Consider the following 18,872-nt stretch of genomic DNA (forward strand, 5'->3'; position numbering starts at 1 on the left):
CATTATATTATTCCACATACAAACTCGGTAATTTTTTATTAATTCATTTCTTAAAACCCACACTCGGCTCTCTAGACTACCCAAGGCCCTTTAAAAATCATTGAAAATTTCTATTTATTCCAACACCATGTAATACTGGTATTACACTAGGTAAGTATAAAAAAGACCTTGTGAGTGACTAGTTGAAATCTCTCCAAGAGAGTGGAAGCTGTTTGTTTAGGAAGATTCACCAAGGAAGTTTGGGAATAATAGGTGCAAATAAATTAGCTAGGGTTTCTCTTCTTATAGGAAGGATTGCGAGAGATGAAGGGTCAAAAGATTCGTATCGCAAATCACTGAGGGAGGTGAAAGGTTGGAAGATCTAAGTTGCACGATCTAGACTAGCTAAAATTAATAAATTGAGGAAAAAAAATACTTTGGGAGAATGAGGTTTCCTAGAATCTTGAAAGAGGAGTCTCTAAGAAATTTGGGATAGTATAGTCTCTCAAGAAGTACCAAAAAAGAATAGGTAACAATTGTTATGTCCAAAAACAATTCTAGGCCCATCAAGGAAGAGGCTTAGAGTTTCTCGAGTCATTAGGTCCCCCGAGTAACTAGGTCTCTCAAGTGACTTTGGGTCTAAGAGGACACTTGGAAATTCCTTAGGATCATCATGGAAAACTTACATGGATCAGTTTTATTGAGGAAAACGAGTGATCTCACTTGGTTTCTAAGGGAGATCTTTTTGGGAGACTTCCTTGGGCCATTCGAGAGCCTTTCTTCTAGTAACAAGAGACTCTCATGGGTCACTCAAACTCAAAAGCCTCTCTTCCAATAGCAAGAGATCTTTTGGGGAGACCTAAGCTCCTTAGACTTGGTCTTCTCCAAATGACTCATCATGTTGTAAGACCAAAAAAAAAAAAAAAAACAAATCAAACTTATCTCCGATGTGTTTGCTTAAAAATATAGAAGAGTAATCCCAAGAAATATGGATACTCATCCACTTGTTAATTTCATCCTCTATAAATAAGGAAATATCTCTCTTTGTTAAGGTATGTTCAAAACTCTAATTTTACTATACTTCTACTATTTTTGCATTTTTACTCAGAGAAATACTTACTTAAATATCGGAAGACTCGCACAAGAAATAGACGCTTTGCACCCCTAATTGTTTTCTTTTTCGTACATCTTCTAAATACTTAAAAGCACGTGGTAAACACTCAATACAATTATAAATTTATTATTATATTTAAATAACAATAATATCTATTTTACGTGAATTTGAGATGATGTAAGTCGATAACCAGCATAAGAGCTATATATTGCCGCACAATTTCTTCGACCGGTTCCGGCTTCCGGTTTCTGTGTAGCACCGGTCAGCCGAGTTATCCGATTGTGGAGGTAAAGCTTTGCCAGAGCCGACTGCAACTACGTGGACCTAATATAGCCTTGTTAATTGTCATCAACAGCAAACCGTTCTGTGTTTTTTGCCGCCCTGCCCGATCTTCACAGAGCCAGAGACCGGGGAGGCCACCATGTCGACGCTTCTTCTGCGCGCTTCTCGCTTCACTTCTACCTTCTTAAACTCCACACCGCCGCCGACTCTCCTCTTTCCTCTCCGTCACCGCCACTTCTCTCTCTGCATTCCGCTCTCGAACCCGAGCCCTCTTCTTCAATCTCTTCCCGATTCACATACTCGCCGGAAACTCTCTCTTCGAGCTTTCGATTCTTCTTCCGAGACGAGGCAGGAAGAGGAAGAGAAAGAGAAAGAGAAAGCATCTATTTCTTCCGAAATTGAGGGTGAGGATAACGGAAGTGTGGCCGCCTCCGATAAGGAGTATCCGAGCGGCGACTTTGAGTACAAGGAGTTCGGCCCATGGAAAAAATTAATGGTGAAGATTCGGATGCTTGTTGCTGTTCCTTGGGAGCGCGTCCGCAAGGGCAGTGTTCTCACCATGAAACTGCGGGGCCAGGTGCGCTACACAAACACTTCTTTCCTGTGCTATATTTCTAGTGGCTTAGTTTTCATTGTTCTTGTTCACTCAATGTATTGCATCGACATATGCATTGCTTCCGGCTTTGTACTTGCTCCTCTTATGACTATATTCCGTCTGAAATGCGCAATTTAATTAAACCTCGGATGGAATTGACAATTATTGTATCCTGTGACCTAATAGAACTGTAATAGCAAGTAATACATATAATTCTACGTTAATAAGAATAAGACCTAAATGATTAAATCATTTATATGGTGAGCGTTGATGCAATGGTAAGGTTGCTCGATTGTGACCTAGAGGTCACATGTTCAAGTAGGATTTCTAAGCAAGGGTAAGGTTCTGTATAATTGACCTTTCCCAAAACCCACAATGTAGGAGCCTCATGCACTGGGTTTACCTTTGTGTCAATCATCTATGCATGGTACATTGAAGCAAGCCTATGTTGCAGGTGATTCTTTGATATTTGATAGCAAAATATGCTCAAATATCTGACCATAAAAGTATGTTAAAATACCTGGTGAAGATATTCTGACATCCCCTTAAGCTTAAGATGGTAAATAAAATATAAACTTGAGTTTGGAACTAAGATACCAATGACATCCAAGTGGATGGTCCCCAAATGTGTTTTACTTATTTGTGCAATGATTAAGTGAGGCAAATTTTGTGATTTACTTATCATATATTAACTAAATGATCATAATGTTTTAACATGTTTATGGTTTATTAACTCCTGTAACTTGCTGTCATTAATTGTTTTAGGATTGATACATTTCATGCTTTCACATTTAATTAAGTATACCTTAGGATTGACTTGTTAAATTGATGTATTTCGGAGGAAAAAATAATATGATTGAGACCTCATTACCATTGTTGGATTAGCTGCTGATATAGTCACCCGAATAGCACTTGTACTCATTAAACCATAAATCATATTGGAACATGTTTTTAATATTGAGTAATGATTGATGAATCATGATTAGCTCCAAATGCATCATCTTGGCTTGCACTTATATGATAGAGGAGTTGGAGTTACTTGTGATACCATTTCTAGCACTGTTGATCAGTACTGAAAAGTTCTAACTGGTATTAATTTTTGAACCATCAAATCCGAGATATAAAGAATTAGGAATGAAAAAATCCATGAGATGATAGAGGTAAGGGCTATTATCAAAGATAAAATGAAAGAAAATCTATTGCGATGGCCTGAACTTGTATAAAAAAAGACTAGTAAATCCTTTAGTTAAGGAAAGTGGCACTATGTACTTTGAGTTTATTATTGCTAGGGCCTAGGGGCCAAGGGTTTTTTACACTAACTTGATATTGAGATTAAAATAATATTAATGTAGTTGGCCTCAAGTAGTATCGTAAAGATTTTGTTTATTTTTCTTGTAATTGGTGCTTAATATGGATGGGCTTTAGATTATTCACTTCTTCTTCTTCTTTTTTTTTTTTTTTTTTTTAAATAATTTCCAGATATCTGATCAGCTAAGGAGCCGTTTCTCTTCAGGACTATCTCTTCCTCAAATTTGTGAAAATTTTGTAAAAGCAGCATATGATCCTCGTATCTCTGGCATTTATCTACATATTGAACCCTTAAATTGTGGGTGGGGTAAAGTTGAGGAAATTCGGAGGCATATATTGGATTTTAAGAAATCAGGTAGCATTATTGTTTTGCCATTTATTTTGTTGGGAGCGCTTGATAATTTGTGGTATATTTGTAAGTTAAGTCTTTGCCTGTTTCTAGCCTTAGATTGGAACCAAGATCTTTTGAATTGACCATTCATAAGAATGCTGCTTGTTTGAGTGTATTCATATTGATCACACCTGAATGTAACAGATGGGCACTCATTGGTAATTACATCATATGTATTTATGTCAAATTTATGAATCTTAGGTAATTACATCATAAGAAAATGTGCTATAGCTCTAGTTTTGGAGCATGATGTTATATAGTAGACTTCTTTATGAATCTTATAGTGACATCATACTTATTTTGTGGTGTTCTGAGCTTATGTTGTTTGGAGAGTCAAGTTTGTCTTGGTGATAAGTGATAACAGTTGTATTTATATCTTATGGTCTTGGGAGTAAGTAGCTTCTCGACACATGGGCTCACATTTATCTCCCTATTACCATGGAGATGTTGATTTTGTACTGGTGAATGATATCTTTTGCCAAAGAGGCACAAACATGTCCAAGAAAGTGTGTTGTCTGTTTCAAAAAGATATGAGAGTCAACATTTTGTGAGCACTCCTTAGAAATGTGCCTGATACCCTATGAACTCATCCATAGTTCCAAAATGTACTTTATTTTTATCAATGCTTGGGTCACATTTCTAATCTGGTCCGGGAAACATTTTCTCTGTAGTCAACTAGAATTTCTCAATGAGAGATAACCGTATTTGACCCATTTATATGTTAACTCATAGTCAACTGTTTATTCTTTTCTTTAGTGTTTAGAGCTATGCAAATGGCCACCAAAACTCAAGCAGTAAATTCTATTACTAGCATAAGGAATATGATTGCTTGAAGTGTAAGCAAAGTTGTTTAGTCTTAACTTCCACATCATGCAATTCTATCAGTAGAAATTAGGAAGCAAAAACATAAGTGTATATTTCTATTAAAGGCAAATAGCAAAAAAAAAAAAAAAACCCAAACTTTTTCGCGAATTTGCAAATTTATCCAAACATTTCAATTTTGGCAATTGTATCCTAATTGGCTCAATTGGGTACAATTTTATCCAACACCTGAAATCAATTTGGGAGACATGTGTTATTGCTGACGTGACAAGTCACCTGTCATAAAAATATATATGAGTGGGACTCACATGTACACATACAAGTGGGACTCATATATACAATTTTTTTTTCATACGTGTATATGTGGGTCCCACTCATATATTTTTTTTTATGACAGGTGGCATGCCACATCAGCAATGACACATGTCTCCCAAATTGATTTAAGGTGTTGGATAAAATTGCACCCAATTGAGCCAATTGGGATACAATTGCCAAAATTAAAACGTTTGGATAAATTTGTAAATTCGTGAAAAGCTGTGTTTTTTTGTTGTTGCTATTTTCCCTTTTATTAAACATTAGATTTGCTTGTGTGTATACATGCATACAGTTAGATATTTACTTAACATCATTACGTTCTCTTTGCTGGTATCTAGTTTCTGGAGCTGGCTGTGCTAGTATGTCAGTATTACATGACATCCATATGCTATGTCTGTGTGTGTGGTACTTTTTATCTTTGATATATTTGAGTCATTAAATCTAATTTGTCTACTCTGATCTTTGAATTTTCTATGATTACTTTCTTGTGTTGGGAGCCTTGTTTTCAACATTTTTATCTATCTTACAGGGAAATTTGTTGTTGGATATGTCCCTGTCTGTGGAGAGAAAGAGTATTATCTTGCCTGTGCTTGTGAAGAGCTATATGTCCCTCCAAGTGCATATTTTGCTTTGTATGGTTTGACAGTTCAAGCATCATTTCTCGGAGGTAAATGGATTTAACTTGTTATGTTACAGGCTTCAAATGACTTTGACTAATATCACGTTCCATTTAGTCTGGGCATTCTTTTGCTTTTATGGTATGTAAGATCCAGAAACATATGCTTAGCTTCTGTTTATATGCCACCGACTAAATACCATGCCATGAAGATTGTTTCAGGCTAGTAATTGACACAGTGAAAGGTGTAACAATGAATTCATGTGAATTTCTGTATGCTAATTATCACTTCTCACTTGTTTGTTGCTTTCAACTACTTATATTACTAGTTTGTATTAGCACTAAAATGATATAGCTGATCTTAGTTCCACTGAATAAACCTTAGGTTTCCCTGTGAATAAATACATTGCCTTTTGAGATCTTTCTCTTTATAATAAAGAATTCCTAGCACATTAGCCTATCTACAGGTTGCTTCCCTTTCTGTCTTTAGTGCTTCTTTTTTCAACAGGACTTGTGTGGCTGTTATAGTTGTTTTCGTCCAACAAGCCCTCTAGGTATACAATAGGAAGCACACCCTTGTAGTGGCCAAGTCGTGTTGGACCAGCCTTTCCAAAGCACTGAGGTTATAGATTGTCCTCGTTTAAGATTTGCACATGACATTTGATAGGGCTATTTTCTATTTTGATTTTAAAAATAAGATTTAGACCTGGTTTTAATTGTTGTGTTTTGATTTATCATAGCTGTTTAGATGATAGAATTTTATTTGATTTAGGGATTAGATAGAGTTATATTTGCTTTTAGATATTATAATCATATTTTGATTAGTTGCTCTCTTAGAAAGGTTATCTTTTATTTGCCTATAAATAGACAAAATAATGTAACCTTTTATTTAGATTTGGACAATAGAATAATATTATTTCCCCTTCTTGAGTCTCTCTCTCTCTCTTGGCTTTTCTCTTCTTCTTGCTTCTTCTTAACTAATTATCTGTCTTCAAGTTTCTGTGATTCATTGCTATCCTGCATCAAAACTCAACCATGCATGCACACACCACCTAATTTAAAGCAGTGCAGTACATTCACAATCATATACATGGGGGTTCTAGTCCACTACCATGTCAATGGCAATACTGATGCTAGCCCACAAATATCAAGCCTCATACAAGCTATGGGCCACAAACTATGCCGAAATTCTGAGGATCAAGGCAACATCATTTTGCATACACCCATCGAACCAATTAAGAGCTTTAAGAAACCCCTACAAGGCTTGGTGCCTTTCCATGAATACAAGACCATTTTTAGTGGGAGGGAAAGGACATTGGCTTTCTTTCACGTGATTGTATAGTTCATTTTGTAGATGATATCTTTGGATTATTGTTTAGTTCACCTTGTGGATGATATCTCTATTGAAGTAGTCTCATAAGTGTTCCATACAAGGTTTATATGCAGAACATATCCAATAAAGAAAGATGTAAAATTAATAAAAGCTAAACCCATCTTCTTCCACTTTGTGTCCCCCCCAAGCAAACAATCTTCAAAATCAATTGCCATAAATCATTGGGAACTTGGGGCATCAATAACTACCACCAACACCAAGCCTTAGTCTTACTAAGTGAGGTAAACTACATGGATTTTGGCTCTGTAATTATGTTTATCCATGACTATATCTTATGCAAGGCTATTACATCCCATATTATGCCTTTTTTGCAAGTTTTTTTTAGTCTTTCTCTACCCCTTTTTCTATGTATTGTTAGGACTCGGGGGTATATATGTAATAAGGGATTGATTGTGTCATGAACCTAGGGTTCATAACGGGCTGAAATTGGCATTCGGAGGGATCCAAGAGGCTTAGGATTAAGGACAAAAAGTTTAGAGGGATATTTGAATAGAAATGGGGGAAGGATGTAGAGAGAAATGAGGGAGAGAAGTAGAGAAAAAATGAGAGGGAGAATTGTAGAGAGAGAATCAAATTTTCATTAGTCAATTCAAGCATATCCATCTCCTCCTACAATGGGCTTTTTTATAGGCATAGGTAGCTCCTTAACTAATTTCTAACAACACCCATGTGCTCCTAACAAACAACCAAATATCTCCTAACAAACTAATATAAGCCTATTACAATATTACCCCTTTATTATATCCCTATCCAATATTATCCTTCTAATCCTCCTAGGGACATAACAGATTGTTGTAACTGTAGACTAATTGGGCAGGGGGTTGTATCTGGGAAGGACTGTTAGTTGGTTGTAAATGCCTAATAAGTAGGCTGTTGTAGAAGGATGAAGGCACGTCTTGATTGAATAACAGATTCTTTCTCTCATTCTCTCTCTCTTCCTATCTCATTCTCTCCCTCATTTCTGTTCTTATCGAAATTCCTATTGGAATTTCGCCCCATTGTCAACCCTTAACCTAAGGGCTTGATAATTTGGTATCAGAGCCACTGATCTTTGGCGGCTGCCAGGCGCAGATATCGGCGGACGAGCGATGTTACGAACAACAGTTGGTGGTGAAAAATTCGAGTCACGGCAGAAGGTACACATTTGAAGCAACTCGAGGCGCGTATGGAGGTTCTGGAGTTGGGTGTGGCGCGCACGCAGGAGGACATCACAACCATAAAGAATCAAAGCCGGGAAGATAGGGCGGTCCATCAGGAGGATATGGCAGCCCTGAGCAATAGCATAAGGGAGCTTGAGAGGGGCTAAGAAAGGGCAAACTTTTATGGCTAGAAGGTCGACAACATGTTTAACATGCTATCCTCCTTGTCGCAATTTCGATTGTCGGAAGAATTTCCTCCAAGATTGGGGCCGGACTTGATCTTCGATAAAGATGGAATCTTGCCCTAGCCGAAGGGGTTGAGGAGGGTGGAGGATCGGGTTGCATGGGAATGAGAAACCCATGGCGAGGGACCAATTTATTCGAGCAGTGTCCATACCCCCACACCACGATTGGAAATTCCAATCTTTGATGGGGTAAAGCCAAGATGGTAGGTCCGCCACTGTGAGCAGTTCTTCGAATTGTACTGCATTAGAGAGGATTAGAAGGTGATGATGGCGGCGACATATCTCAATGATACCATCGACGCTTGGTACCAAAGCTAGAAACAATCGAAGCGAGAAATAATGTTGTGGGTGTCATTCGCGGAAGAGTTGCATGGCTGATTTGGTGAGGAGCATGGTCGACATAGTGGAGGAATTCAATAAATTGCGGCAAGATGGGTCAATGGAGGAGTACTTAAGGAAGTTCGAAGAAGTAAGGGTGGTGATAGGAATGGTCCATCCAAGTTTGCCTGAACCTTATTTTGTGTTAAGTTTTATTAGTGGATTGAGAGATGATCTGTGATCGGTGGTTAAGATGCTGGGGCCGTCATCAGTTAAACAAGTGGCGGAGAAGGCCCACTTGCAAGAATTGACATGGGAGGCTGTATTCAAGAAGAATAGGGCATGGACCCAGCCATGGTCGCAGCATAGTAGGGGTACAAACGCATCTTCTGAGGGTAATTTCATTCCTGCAACATGGGTGGCAGGTCAAGGAGGGGCTAAGAATGCTACGGGCTCAGGGCAAACAAGAACCAAACCATAGAGTAGAGGAGACAGTTGGGCCTATGTTTCAAGTGTGGAGAGAAATATTGCCCAGGGCATCAGTGACGTAGGTTGATCTTGAAAATGGAGGGGTTTGATGAAGTTGTGTTCAAAATGGCGGTCGCCTACCGAGGTGTTAGGCCATCCCTGGCCGTCGCGAATACATGCAAATTGACACCCTAGGCATCGGGCTCGATTAATTAGGCCCAATCGGCACCTAAGCGACCCAACATCGCCCGGGCCGCCTAATTTTCAATGAGATCCACACCAGATCCGACGAGTTTTTGGCTTGTTCCAGAGACGGGAGGACTAGATCTGACCGATTTCAATGAGATCCACACCAAATTCGACAAGGTTTCAAGCTCGGGACAACAGATCCGGCTATATGCAAAACTTCAATCGCTGAAGAAGGAGAACAGAGGAGTGGTGAACAAACGAGACTGAAATAGTGCACAACAGTGACTAGAGAGTCAATGACAACACTGATTGGACATCAAGCATCGATAAACGGATATATGAGTATCTGGACGGCCACGAGATCGCAGTTGAAATCGACTGTGTAGAGCTCTTTTGCTGCGTGTGTCGCGACCCAATATAAGCCGTTGTACACACACCCCAATAAAAGCATGTCTTTGTTAGTTTCGTCATCTATCATCCTAAGAAGTTCATTATAAATCAACAAGTTTTTCTTCACACATGTTTATGTTGAACCTGCAATTCAATTCTACTGGGTGTTGGATATTTCACTTGTCTCACCAGATTTCATTTGTCTTTTTAACTTTGATTTACCTAAAAATAATATAAAAAATTAAAAAAAAATAGTAGTTTTCTAAGGGGTAGGCCCCGCCTAGGCGCTAGGCTCCAGTTTGGCGCCTGACTAGCACTTAGTGCATTTTAGAACACTAAAGGTGAGGAAGAAGATGAATGTCTGGAAGAAGAAGTGGGTGAGGAAGAAAATGCAGAGGAGGCACAAGGGGACGAAGGAGGTGAGATTTCCTGTCACGAACTGAAAGAAGGCTCTACTGGAAAAATCATCCAAGTTAAAGGTTAGGTGGGAAAAAAAAGGTTGGCGGTGTTGATTGATAGCGATAGCACCCATAGCTTTTTGAATAAAGCTACTGCCATCAGCCTCAAGTGTGAATTGATGGAGACGAATCCCCTATCGGTGTTAGTGGCAAATGGGAACATAATGTATAGCCATCACAAGTGCTTCAATTTCAAGTGGGTGATGCAAGAGGTTGAATTTGTGGTTGATCTAAGGGTATTGGAGCTCGAGGGGTGTGATATTATTTTGGGGGTCGATTGGATGAAGCCTGTCAGTCCATTAACCTTTGATTTCAACAAGTTGGAAGTGACAATGGAGATTGAAGGGAGGAAATTGACCTTGGTGGGAAGCCTGAAACAGGGTGAGTGCAAATTAATTTCGGGGAGACAATTACAAAAGCTAATGCGAAAGAAAGGAGAGCGGATCACATAGCTATATTCCACACAAGCAGTGGAATGTGAGGAGGGAGGAATGGAGGAGAAGGACCCAAAAGTGGAAGTAGGACCTACCATCATCCAACTCCTAATTGAGATAAGCACTTACGATAACTTGCACTTACTGTTGAATGAATTTAAGGACTTATCTTAGAACCCAAATTGTTACCCCCTCAAAGACCTTTTGACCACTCGATACATCTTAAACCTAACACCGAACCTGTGAACATTCGATCCTACAGATATGCACCTGTACAAAAAACTGAAATTGAAAAGCAAGTCAAGGAAATGCTAGCCAATTCCATCATACAACCCAACCAAAGCCCCTATGCCTCACTAGTGCTCCTTGTCAAAAAAAAGGATGGCATTTGGTGATTTTGTGTGGATTATAGATAGATCAATTCTATCACCATTAAAAACAAATTTCCTATACCTATTATTGAGGACTTGCTTGATGAATTATCCGGTGCTACTATCTTTTCTAAGCTGGACCTTCGAGTCGGATATCACCAAATAAGAATAAACCTATATGACGTACCAAAAATAGCATTTCGGACACACTAAGGCCTATATAAGCTCACTGTTATGCCATTCGGTCTCACCAATGCCCCCAATCACTTTTTAGGCTTTAATGAACCAAATTTTCAGTCCCTATTTGTGGAAATTCATGCTTTTCTTTGATGATATCCTTGTGTGCAGCCCTAACCTTGAGCAACATTTATACCACCTTAGAACAACCTTTTAAGTCCTTAGATTTAATCAACTATATGCCAAGTTGTCTAAGTGTACTTTTTCCAAGGGGGAAGTTGAATACTTGGGTCACATTATTTCGGGGAAGGGAGTGAGTACCGATCCGAAGAAAATTGAAGCTATGGTGAGTTGGCCTAGACTTGCTATGGTTAAGGAGTTGAGGGGATTTTTTGGATTGACGGGGTATTACAGAAAATTTATTTAGCACTATGGAGTGATTTGTAGGCCCTTGACTGAGGTTTTTAGGAAGGATAACTTCCATTGGAACTCCAAAGTGGAGGCAACTTTTGGGGCCCTTAAGAAGGCCATGATCTAAGCTCTAGTTTTGGTGCTGCCTGATTTTTCTAATCCCTTTGTTATGGAGACTGATGCTTGTGACAGTGGAGTGGGGGCTGTGCTTTTGCAAGAGGAGAGACCGTTGGCTTACATCAGCTAAGGTTTGGCTCCTAAGCATTTAGGGTTGAGTGTATATGATAAGGAGATGATTGCTGTGTTGGTGGTTGTGGATAAGTGGTGGCATTATGTGGAGAGCAATCCTTTTGTGATTAGGATCGACCATGAAAGCTTGTAGTTCTTGCTTCAGCAAAGGCTGCATACTCATTTACAACGGAAAGGGGTTTCTAAGCTCTTGGGGTTGGATTACACAATCCAATACACGAAGGGGAAGGAGAATGTGATGGCAGATGCCCTATCTAGAAGGGAAGAGAAAACGGCTTGTCAGGCTATTACTGCAGTAACACCTGATTGGGTCAAGGATATTGTGGGGAGTTATGCTAATAAGGAGTGTTTGCAACGGTTGTTGGCTGTCCACCCAACTGATTAGCAGGGTTATACACTCTCTAATGGAGCGATCCGATTTAAAGGAAGGATTGTGGTGGGAAATGATGAGCAGTTGAAGTCTTAGATCATGCAAGCATTGCGCGGTTCACCTATAGGTGGGCATTCGAGAATGAGGGTAACTTACCACAAAGTGCGACGGCTTTTTTATTGGCCTGCGATGGCTTTTTTATTGGCCTGGGTTGAAGAGAGAGGTGGTGAAGTATGTGTTGGAATGTGAGATATGTCAGCGATGTAAGCATGAATAGGTTGCTTCTCTAAGGTTGCTGCAACCATTGCCCATATTGGAGCAAGCATGGGAGGACGTTTCTATGGATTTCATTGAGGGGTTGCCTAAATCAGAGGGCAAAGATGCAATCTTGGTGGTAGTGGACAGGTTAACTAAATTTTCCCACTTCCTTAGCCTCACCCATCCTTTTTCAGCTTTAGAGGTGGCCTGGTGTTTTTGGATTCAGTTGGGAAGATTCATGGAATCCCTCAGACTATTGTGTCAGATAGGGATAAGATGTTTACGAGTTCCTTTTGGTAGGAATTGTTCAGGAGTTTGGGGGTTGGGCTGCACTTGTTGACTACTTATCACCCTGAAATCGACGGCCAAACCGAAAGGGTAAATCAATGTTTGGAGGCGTACCTACGGTGCACGTGTTTTCCTAGGCCTAGGAGTTGGCATTAGTGGCTTTCCTTAGTCCAATGGTGGTACAATTCAAGCTACCGCACAGCTATCAGGAAGACTCCTATCGAGGCCCTGTCTGGATACCGTCCACCCTTGTTACCAGCTATCACGAGCTCCTCAGCTACCCTGGCTGATGTGGAGCACTATTTCCAGCAAAGGCAGGAGGTTCTAACAAATTTGAAAAGGGAGTTAGCTACAGCCCACAATCGGATGGTGTAGGCTGCCAATAAGAAGAGGAGTGCCAGAACCTTTGCTGTGGGGGATAGGGTGTTCTTGAAAGTGAAGTGCTTTCTTCAGCCTACTTTCTCAAAACACTCTAGTGTCTAAGTTCAGCCCAAAATATTTCGGGCCTTACACTATACTTGCTAGAGTTGGAGAGGTAGCCTATCGGTTGCAGTTATTTGCTGGAGTGAAGGTACATCCTGTATTTCATGTTTTGTTATTGAAGAAAGCAGTTGGTCCTCATACTGCTGCCAGCCCTGTGTTGCCGCCTTTGGAAGGGGAATTTGACGTGGTGACCAGCCCTGTGTTGCCACCTATGGAGGAGGAAGCTGAAGTGGTGTTGGAAACCCAGGCCATTGTGGATAGGCGGGTTATATATCAAGGTACAGCTCCTATTTCCCAAGTTCTGATCAGGTGGTCCCATCTACCTCCGGATCAGGCTACTTGGGAATATTAGCCGGATGTGCTGAAGCAGTTTCCTCGAGCTATCAATCTCCTCTAAATTCTTGAGGACAAGAATTCTTTCATTTAAAGAGGGGGGAGGGGGGGGGGGGGGAATTTGTTAGGACCCGGGGAGGTACAAATGTAATAAGGGATTGATTGTTGTAACTGTAGACTAACTGGGCAGGGGGTTGTATCAGGCGGGAAGGATGGTTAGTCGGTTGTAAATGCTTAATAAGTAGGCTGTTGTAGAAGGAGGAAGGCACATCTTGATTGAATAGCAGATTCTTTCTCTCATTCTCTCTCTTCCTATCTCATTCTCTCCCTCATTTCTGTTCTTACCGGAATTCCGCCCCATTGTCAACCCTTAACCTAAGGGCTTGACATATATTTCTTTCACTTCATTCAATTTCCTTACAAATGCGTCTATTGATCTTCTTCTTATATGTTCTAATCATCTTAAACACGTTTTGCATATTTTATCTTCATTAGAGGCTCCTCCAACCTTAAAACTACAAATAACCTCACTTTTAGTTTTGCTTTTCTTGTATGGCTACACATTGCAATATTCTTAACTCAGTTAAACTTCCATTTTTTACATGATATTATTTAATAACCCAACATTCTATATTATAAAACAGACTTTTCTTATAACTTTACCTTTAAGTATCACTAGGATATCACCCACACTTCTATCTTTATTAAATATACATTCGTTATATTTTGTTTCAACCTGTTCAATTATAAGGTGCTGCTTTATAACTCAATTTTAATATTCACTTTTTCTTGTGTGAGAATGTTTATTACCTCTTTGCAAAATGCAATTGTAATTTTCTTTACCTAAGGCTCATTGTTTCTTTTTAACTGCAGTGGAGTGGCATCAAAAATTGTTTTGCAGGTGTTCTAGAGAATGTTGGAGTTGAACCGCAAGTGCAAAGAATTGGGAAATACAAAAGTGCTGGGGATCAGCTGACACGTAAAAATATATCTGAAGAAAACCGTGAGATGCTGACTTCGTTGCTTGATAATATCTATGAAAATTGGCTGGATAGGATTTCTCTTACCACAGGTGAGTTGCTTGTGATATTGCATGATCCTTAAGAGTTATACTTACTTGTATTTCCTGAACTCTCACACAGCAAAGAAAATAGAAGATATTGAGAACTTCATCAATGAAGGAGTTTTCCAAGTAGAAAGGCTGAAACAAGATGGCTGGATTACGAGTATTAAGTATGATGATGAGGTACACACCAGTTTCAATATTTTTACAAGTAATTTGGCATGAATTTTCAGAGAGACTATATATATTCTGTTTTATTAGATTTTTGGGCAACTATAGTGAGGCAGCCTATGTACCCAGTGGTAGGTTAAACAGTTATTAATATAGTTACAGAAATTCAAAAAACTTTTGAAAATATTAATTAGTTTAGTAGAGTTGACACATGATATGAAGAATACTAACCTTTGATAATTTTGAAGTATAATAACAAAATCCAAAGCAATGCTATCTGCTACTCTCCTAATGACTATCTGATCACCGCGCAATTCTAGCAAAGATATTTATTCTACTACCGGTGTATATCTAACCTGCTGGGTTTAGTGATTTGCTAGTAATGTATATTGTCATCATCTGTTTAGATTAAATTCATTTGGAAACTGAACCATATTCTCTCTAACTTGATTGATACAATGATTTTCAATATTTGTTCCTAATTGTAGTTCATATAGGTCATGTCAAAGCTGAAAGAGAAACTAGGACTTCAGAAGGACAAAAATCTCCCCGTAGTTGATTACAGGTAGTCTCTTTTCTACCCTCCCCCCTACCCCATGGCAACTCCTGCATTCTGGGTCTTTCATGTTAGAAATACTGTTCTGTGAGAATATTAAATTCCATTCTCTGGAAGTACCTTTTTTAGTTCATTAAGTTGCACAGACATATTTTGACAGATGATGGATTTATGTAGATGATATATTAATGTCCAGATATTCGTTCTATTTCCCTGCACAACTTCACACAGTTGGTCAATGCAAAATGATCCTGATCTCTCATGTACTGAAACTTGCAAAGTTCTTCACTTCTGATTGTTCACTGGTGTTCAATTTAGAACACTAAGTGGAAGTTTGAATAAAAACAGCATAGATGTAAATGGGTCCCATATTTAACCCCATTTAAAATTAAAACAACTATATAAATTTATAATTGGGGGATATAGGCATGAGGTTAGAACAAGTATGAAAATTCATTATTTGAACATTTATTAAAACAAGTATGTAAATGGGGTTAATTGGGGACCCTTTTACATCCCGAAATTATCAAGGCTCGGTCCCATTATGTGGTTAGCTACATGAATTTTTGCTTGATCGTCATTTCTTGCTAAGTGGAAATTTGAGTTTCTGTATTATTTCTGTGTCTCTCAGAAATCTGTCAGTTCCCTCCCAACTTTTTAGGGGCAATGAGAAAAAGATAATATTGAGATCATTTGTGTTTCCAACTTGTGAACTCACATGTCTACTATTTCAATCATGATTGTCTCCCAAAATATTTTTGAATGGGTAAAAACTTTTTATGCAGATTCCCATATTTACAATTTTGCATGCTAGGACCTGAACACCCACCTTTTTTTTGTTTGACCTAAGTGGTTTCTGATACAATTCTACAAGTCCTTTTTTTTTGTTGCCAACTTTTGTTTTTCCTTTATTTCATTTTTTTCCTTCTTTTTTCTTGTTTTTAGCCGTCAACTTGCTTCATGTCTCTAAGTTTTTAGTTCTTTTTGGGTGTGATTTTTTGTTCTAATGTTTTGATCATGTTTTTATCTAGACCTTTGTGTTACAATAATGTGTTTTTCTTATTACTGAAAAGATACAACCTCATTGGCAATTCAGTGTAATGGCTTGAGCTTATGAGAATTTCTTCGACTTTACTACAGGAAATACTCTAGAGTTAAGAAATGGACTCTTGGTTTATCAGGTGGTAGAGACCAAATTGCAATAATTAGAGCCTCTGGAAGCATTACCAGAGTTCGGGGTCCATTTAGTGCATCTAGTTCGGGTATTGTAAGTGAGCAATTTATTGAGAAGATTCGTACTGTAAGAGGTAGGCTTTATGTTCTTAATACATTCACTATACACAATGTTCAATGTAGGAACTCTTAGGATTGAAATACCTGTTATATTTGTTAATTTTGGAGTTGGGCTTCTGTCTCTTTTAATTGCTTTCCTACTGGCCAATATTCTACTTCTATTAAAATGCTTTTTTGTGCTTTGTTTAGATTTTCCTTCCTATACTAATCTCTCCTCCAATTATATTGACTCTTTTTTTTTTTTTTTGGCCAGAGTCAAAAAGATACAAGGCTGTTATCATCCGGATTGATAGTCCTGGAGGTGATGCGCTTGCTTCTGATTTGTAAGTGCTGCTACATTCTATATCTCTAGTAAAAGTTCAATTTATGAGATGCCATATGATTATTGTCCAAAACAACAATTTGCCAAATCACCGCCTTTTGGGGTGTATCTTGTTTTGTTATTGAGGACATGAGTAAGTTATCTTCAATAATGTATTCTGTAAGCTCTGAGCTCTGTATCCTGAGATTGCAAAGCCATGGCTACCTTGGGATTCACCATTTGACCCCTTATTAAGCACTCAACAATACTTGTGAAGATAATTGTGCTGTTTCTACAAAAGTTTAAGCCATCAAATATGGTCTTATGCCTCCTCTACACGAGTATTTGTTTCTCAAAATATCATCATCATCTAACTTACCAATCTTCTCTATCAAGGCAATAATTTTTGTAAGGCCATTGTGTCTCATGACATGTATAAGGGTCTTCCAGTTTTTTTTTTTTTTTTTGTGTCTTTAGAGGGTCAGTCTTAGCAGTGTTAAGAACAGTTCTTTCTGTATAAGAAGAAAAGAGGAAGAAAAAAGAAGAAGATGAAGTCGTTCGTTTTTAGTAGGCTGTTTATTCTCTCTCTATGTGGCAAGTTAGTTTGTTCTGTTTAAAACAGAAAGCAATTACTTGCTCTGTTTGTTACTGACAGCTGGCGCAGCAGTTAGTTTGTTAGAGAATCATCTATTTAGTATATAAACTCACTGATCTCATTGTATTAATCATTGTCTCAATTCAGTCTTCAGAATTTCAATTCTCTCTTTAGTTTTCACTCAATTTTTCTTTTTATCTCTGCATTTACATGGTATCAGAGCCAATGATTCACATTAAATGGCAATAAATCCCGAACAATCTTCAAGTTCAACATCTCAAAATCTACATTCAACTTCTGTTGTTTTTCAATCACAAAATGATTTTTCCTCAATTGCGAAATTCAGGTGTTTAAATGAGTGATTTTGCAAAATTCAGGGATATATTTGGAACTACAAAAAGTTTAGGGTTCCCCAAGAAAAAGCATAGAAGTTTAGGGGCATAAATATGCTTTTGGACAAAGTTCATGGGCACATTTGAAACCACTAAAAGTTTAGGGTTTCATAAGAAAAAAGACCTAAAAGCTCAGGGGTATAAATATGATTTTCATGTTAATCCTAAGGTTTATATTCAAACTTGAATGTTGAATTATAATAATAAGTAAAAATAAAGCAAGTTCATCAAATAGCCAAGTATCCTGCCATTTAACTTCAAATTCTTCACTGAATGAGAAGTGCTCATAACCTGTTATGCCAGTAGGGATTCTCTGGATCTCATAGGGTCTCCCCAATGGACGAGCATTCTCACTTTATTATGGTCAGAGGAGGGTCATATTTGTACACAGGCCTGCCTTTGTAACTAAGTAGACCTTGAGGTTCTATTGACGATTGTGAGAGACCCTTAGCAGAGATCAGAGCTACTATAAGAAACATCAGAGCATTTTGTTACCATGTCAATGGGCATTGATTTAAAAGAGTATTCACCAGTAACTTCTAACTCTTGGTTAAGGTTATGTTATGGGTTTACAGTATATCCAGTAGGATATTCCATCATGGTCCAGTGAAAATGTTTCCATGAAAAAACAGTCAGTGGTACAGAAGGAAGGATGATTTTTCAAAATTTGTTCATACCTCCTAGTTATAGTTTCTTGATGTCAAAAAATATCTCTAAATAACCTCCTTAGTCATGAGTAAGGCTGGTAGAATTAATGATCTTGAAGAAAATTCAAGAAGCAATGTCTAATTTTGAAAAAGTTTTAATCAATGCAGTGGTTTATGTTTCAGAAGCACATAAATAGATAATTGGGTGCTTTTAGAGGATTAGCATGTGCAATTGGTGCATTTTTTACCTGTGTTTCCTCTTTATGCTTCAACATGAAGTTGGCTTTCTGTCTTATTCTCTTAGATGCCAATGTTATGCCTTTATATTGTGTTTCCTAAGTCATGCTTATTTTCATTTATGCATTTAATACATGAGACAAATTATTGAGAAGATGATTTGAAGGGAAAAAAAAAAATGTAGAGAAGTCCTAAGATGCTTATATAGTTGATTGATCAAA

The 18,872-nt window shown here is 38.2% G+C and overlaps 1 protein-coding gene across 1 annotated transcript in view; it reads left to right on the forward strand.

The window, feature by feature from the left end:
- Window positions 1–1,339: 1,339 nt before the first annotated feature.
- Window positions 1,340–18,872, forward strand: part of LOC127790439 (serine protease SPPA, chloroplastic-like) — a 44,376-nt gene continuing 26,843 nt past the window's right edge. The window contains exons 1-8 of the mRNA XM_052319960.1: window positions 1,340–1,952; window positions 3,450–3,633; window positions 5,336–5,473; window positions 14,298–14,468; window positions 14,539–14,642; window positions 15,128–15,195; window positions 16,327–16,493; window positions 16,733–16,802. Coding sequence (XP_052175920.1) covers window positions 1,515–1,952; window positions 3,450–3,633; window positions 5,336–5,473; window positions 14,298–14,468; window positions 14,539–14,642; window positions 15,128–15,195; window positions 16,327–16,493; window positions 16,733–16,802 — 1,340 coding nt within the window. The 5' untranslated portion in view covers window positions 1,340–1,514. The remainder of the gene's footprint in view (window positions 1,953–3,449; window positions 3,634–5,335; window positions 5,474–14,297; window positions 14,469–14,538; window positions 14,643–15,127; window positions 15,196–16,326; window positions 16,494–16,732; window positions 16,803–18,872) is intronic.

Source organism: Diospyros lotus, chromosome 14 (assembly GCF_014633365.1).
Source record: "Diospyros lotus cultivar Yz01 chromosome 14, ASM1463336v1, whole genome shotgun sequence".
Lineage (NCBI taxonomy): Eukaryota > Viridiplantae > Streptophyta > Magnoliopsida > Ericales > Ebenaceae > Diospyros > Diospyros lotus.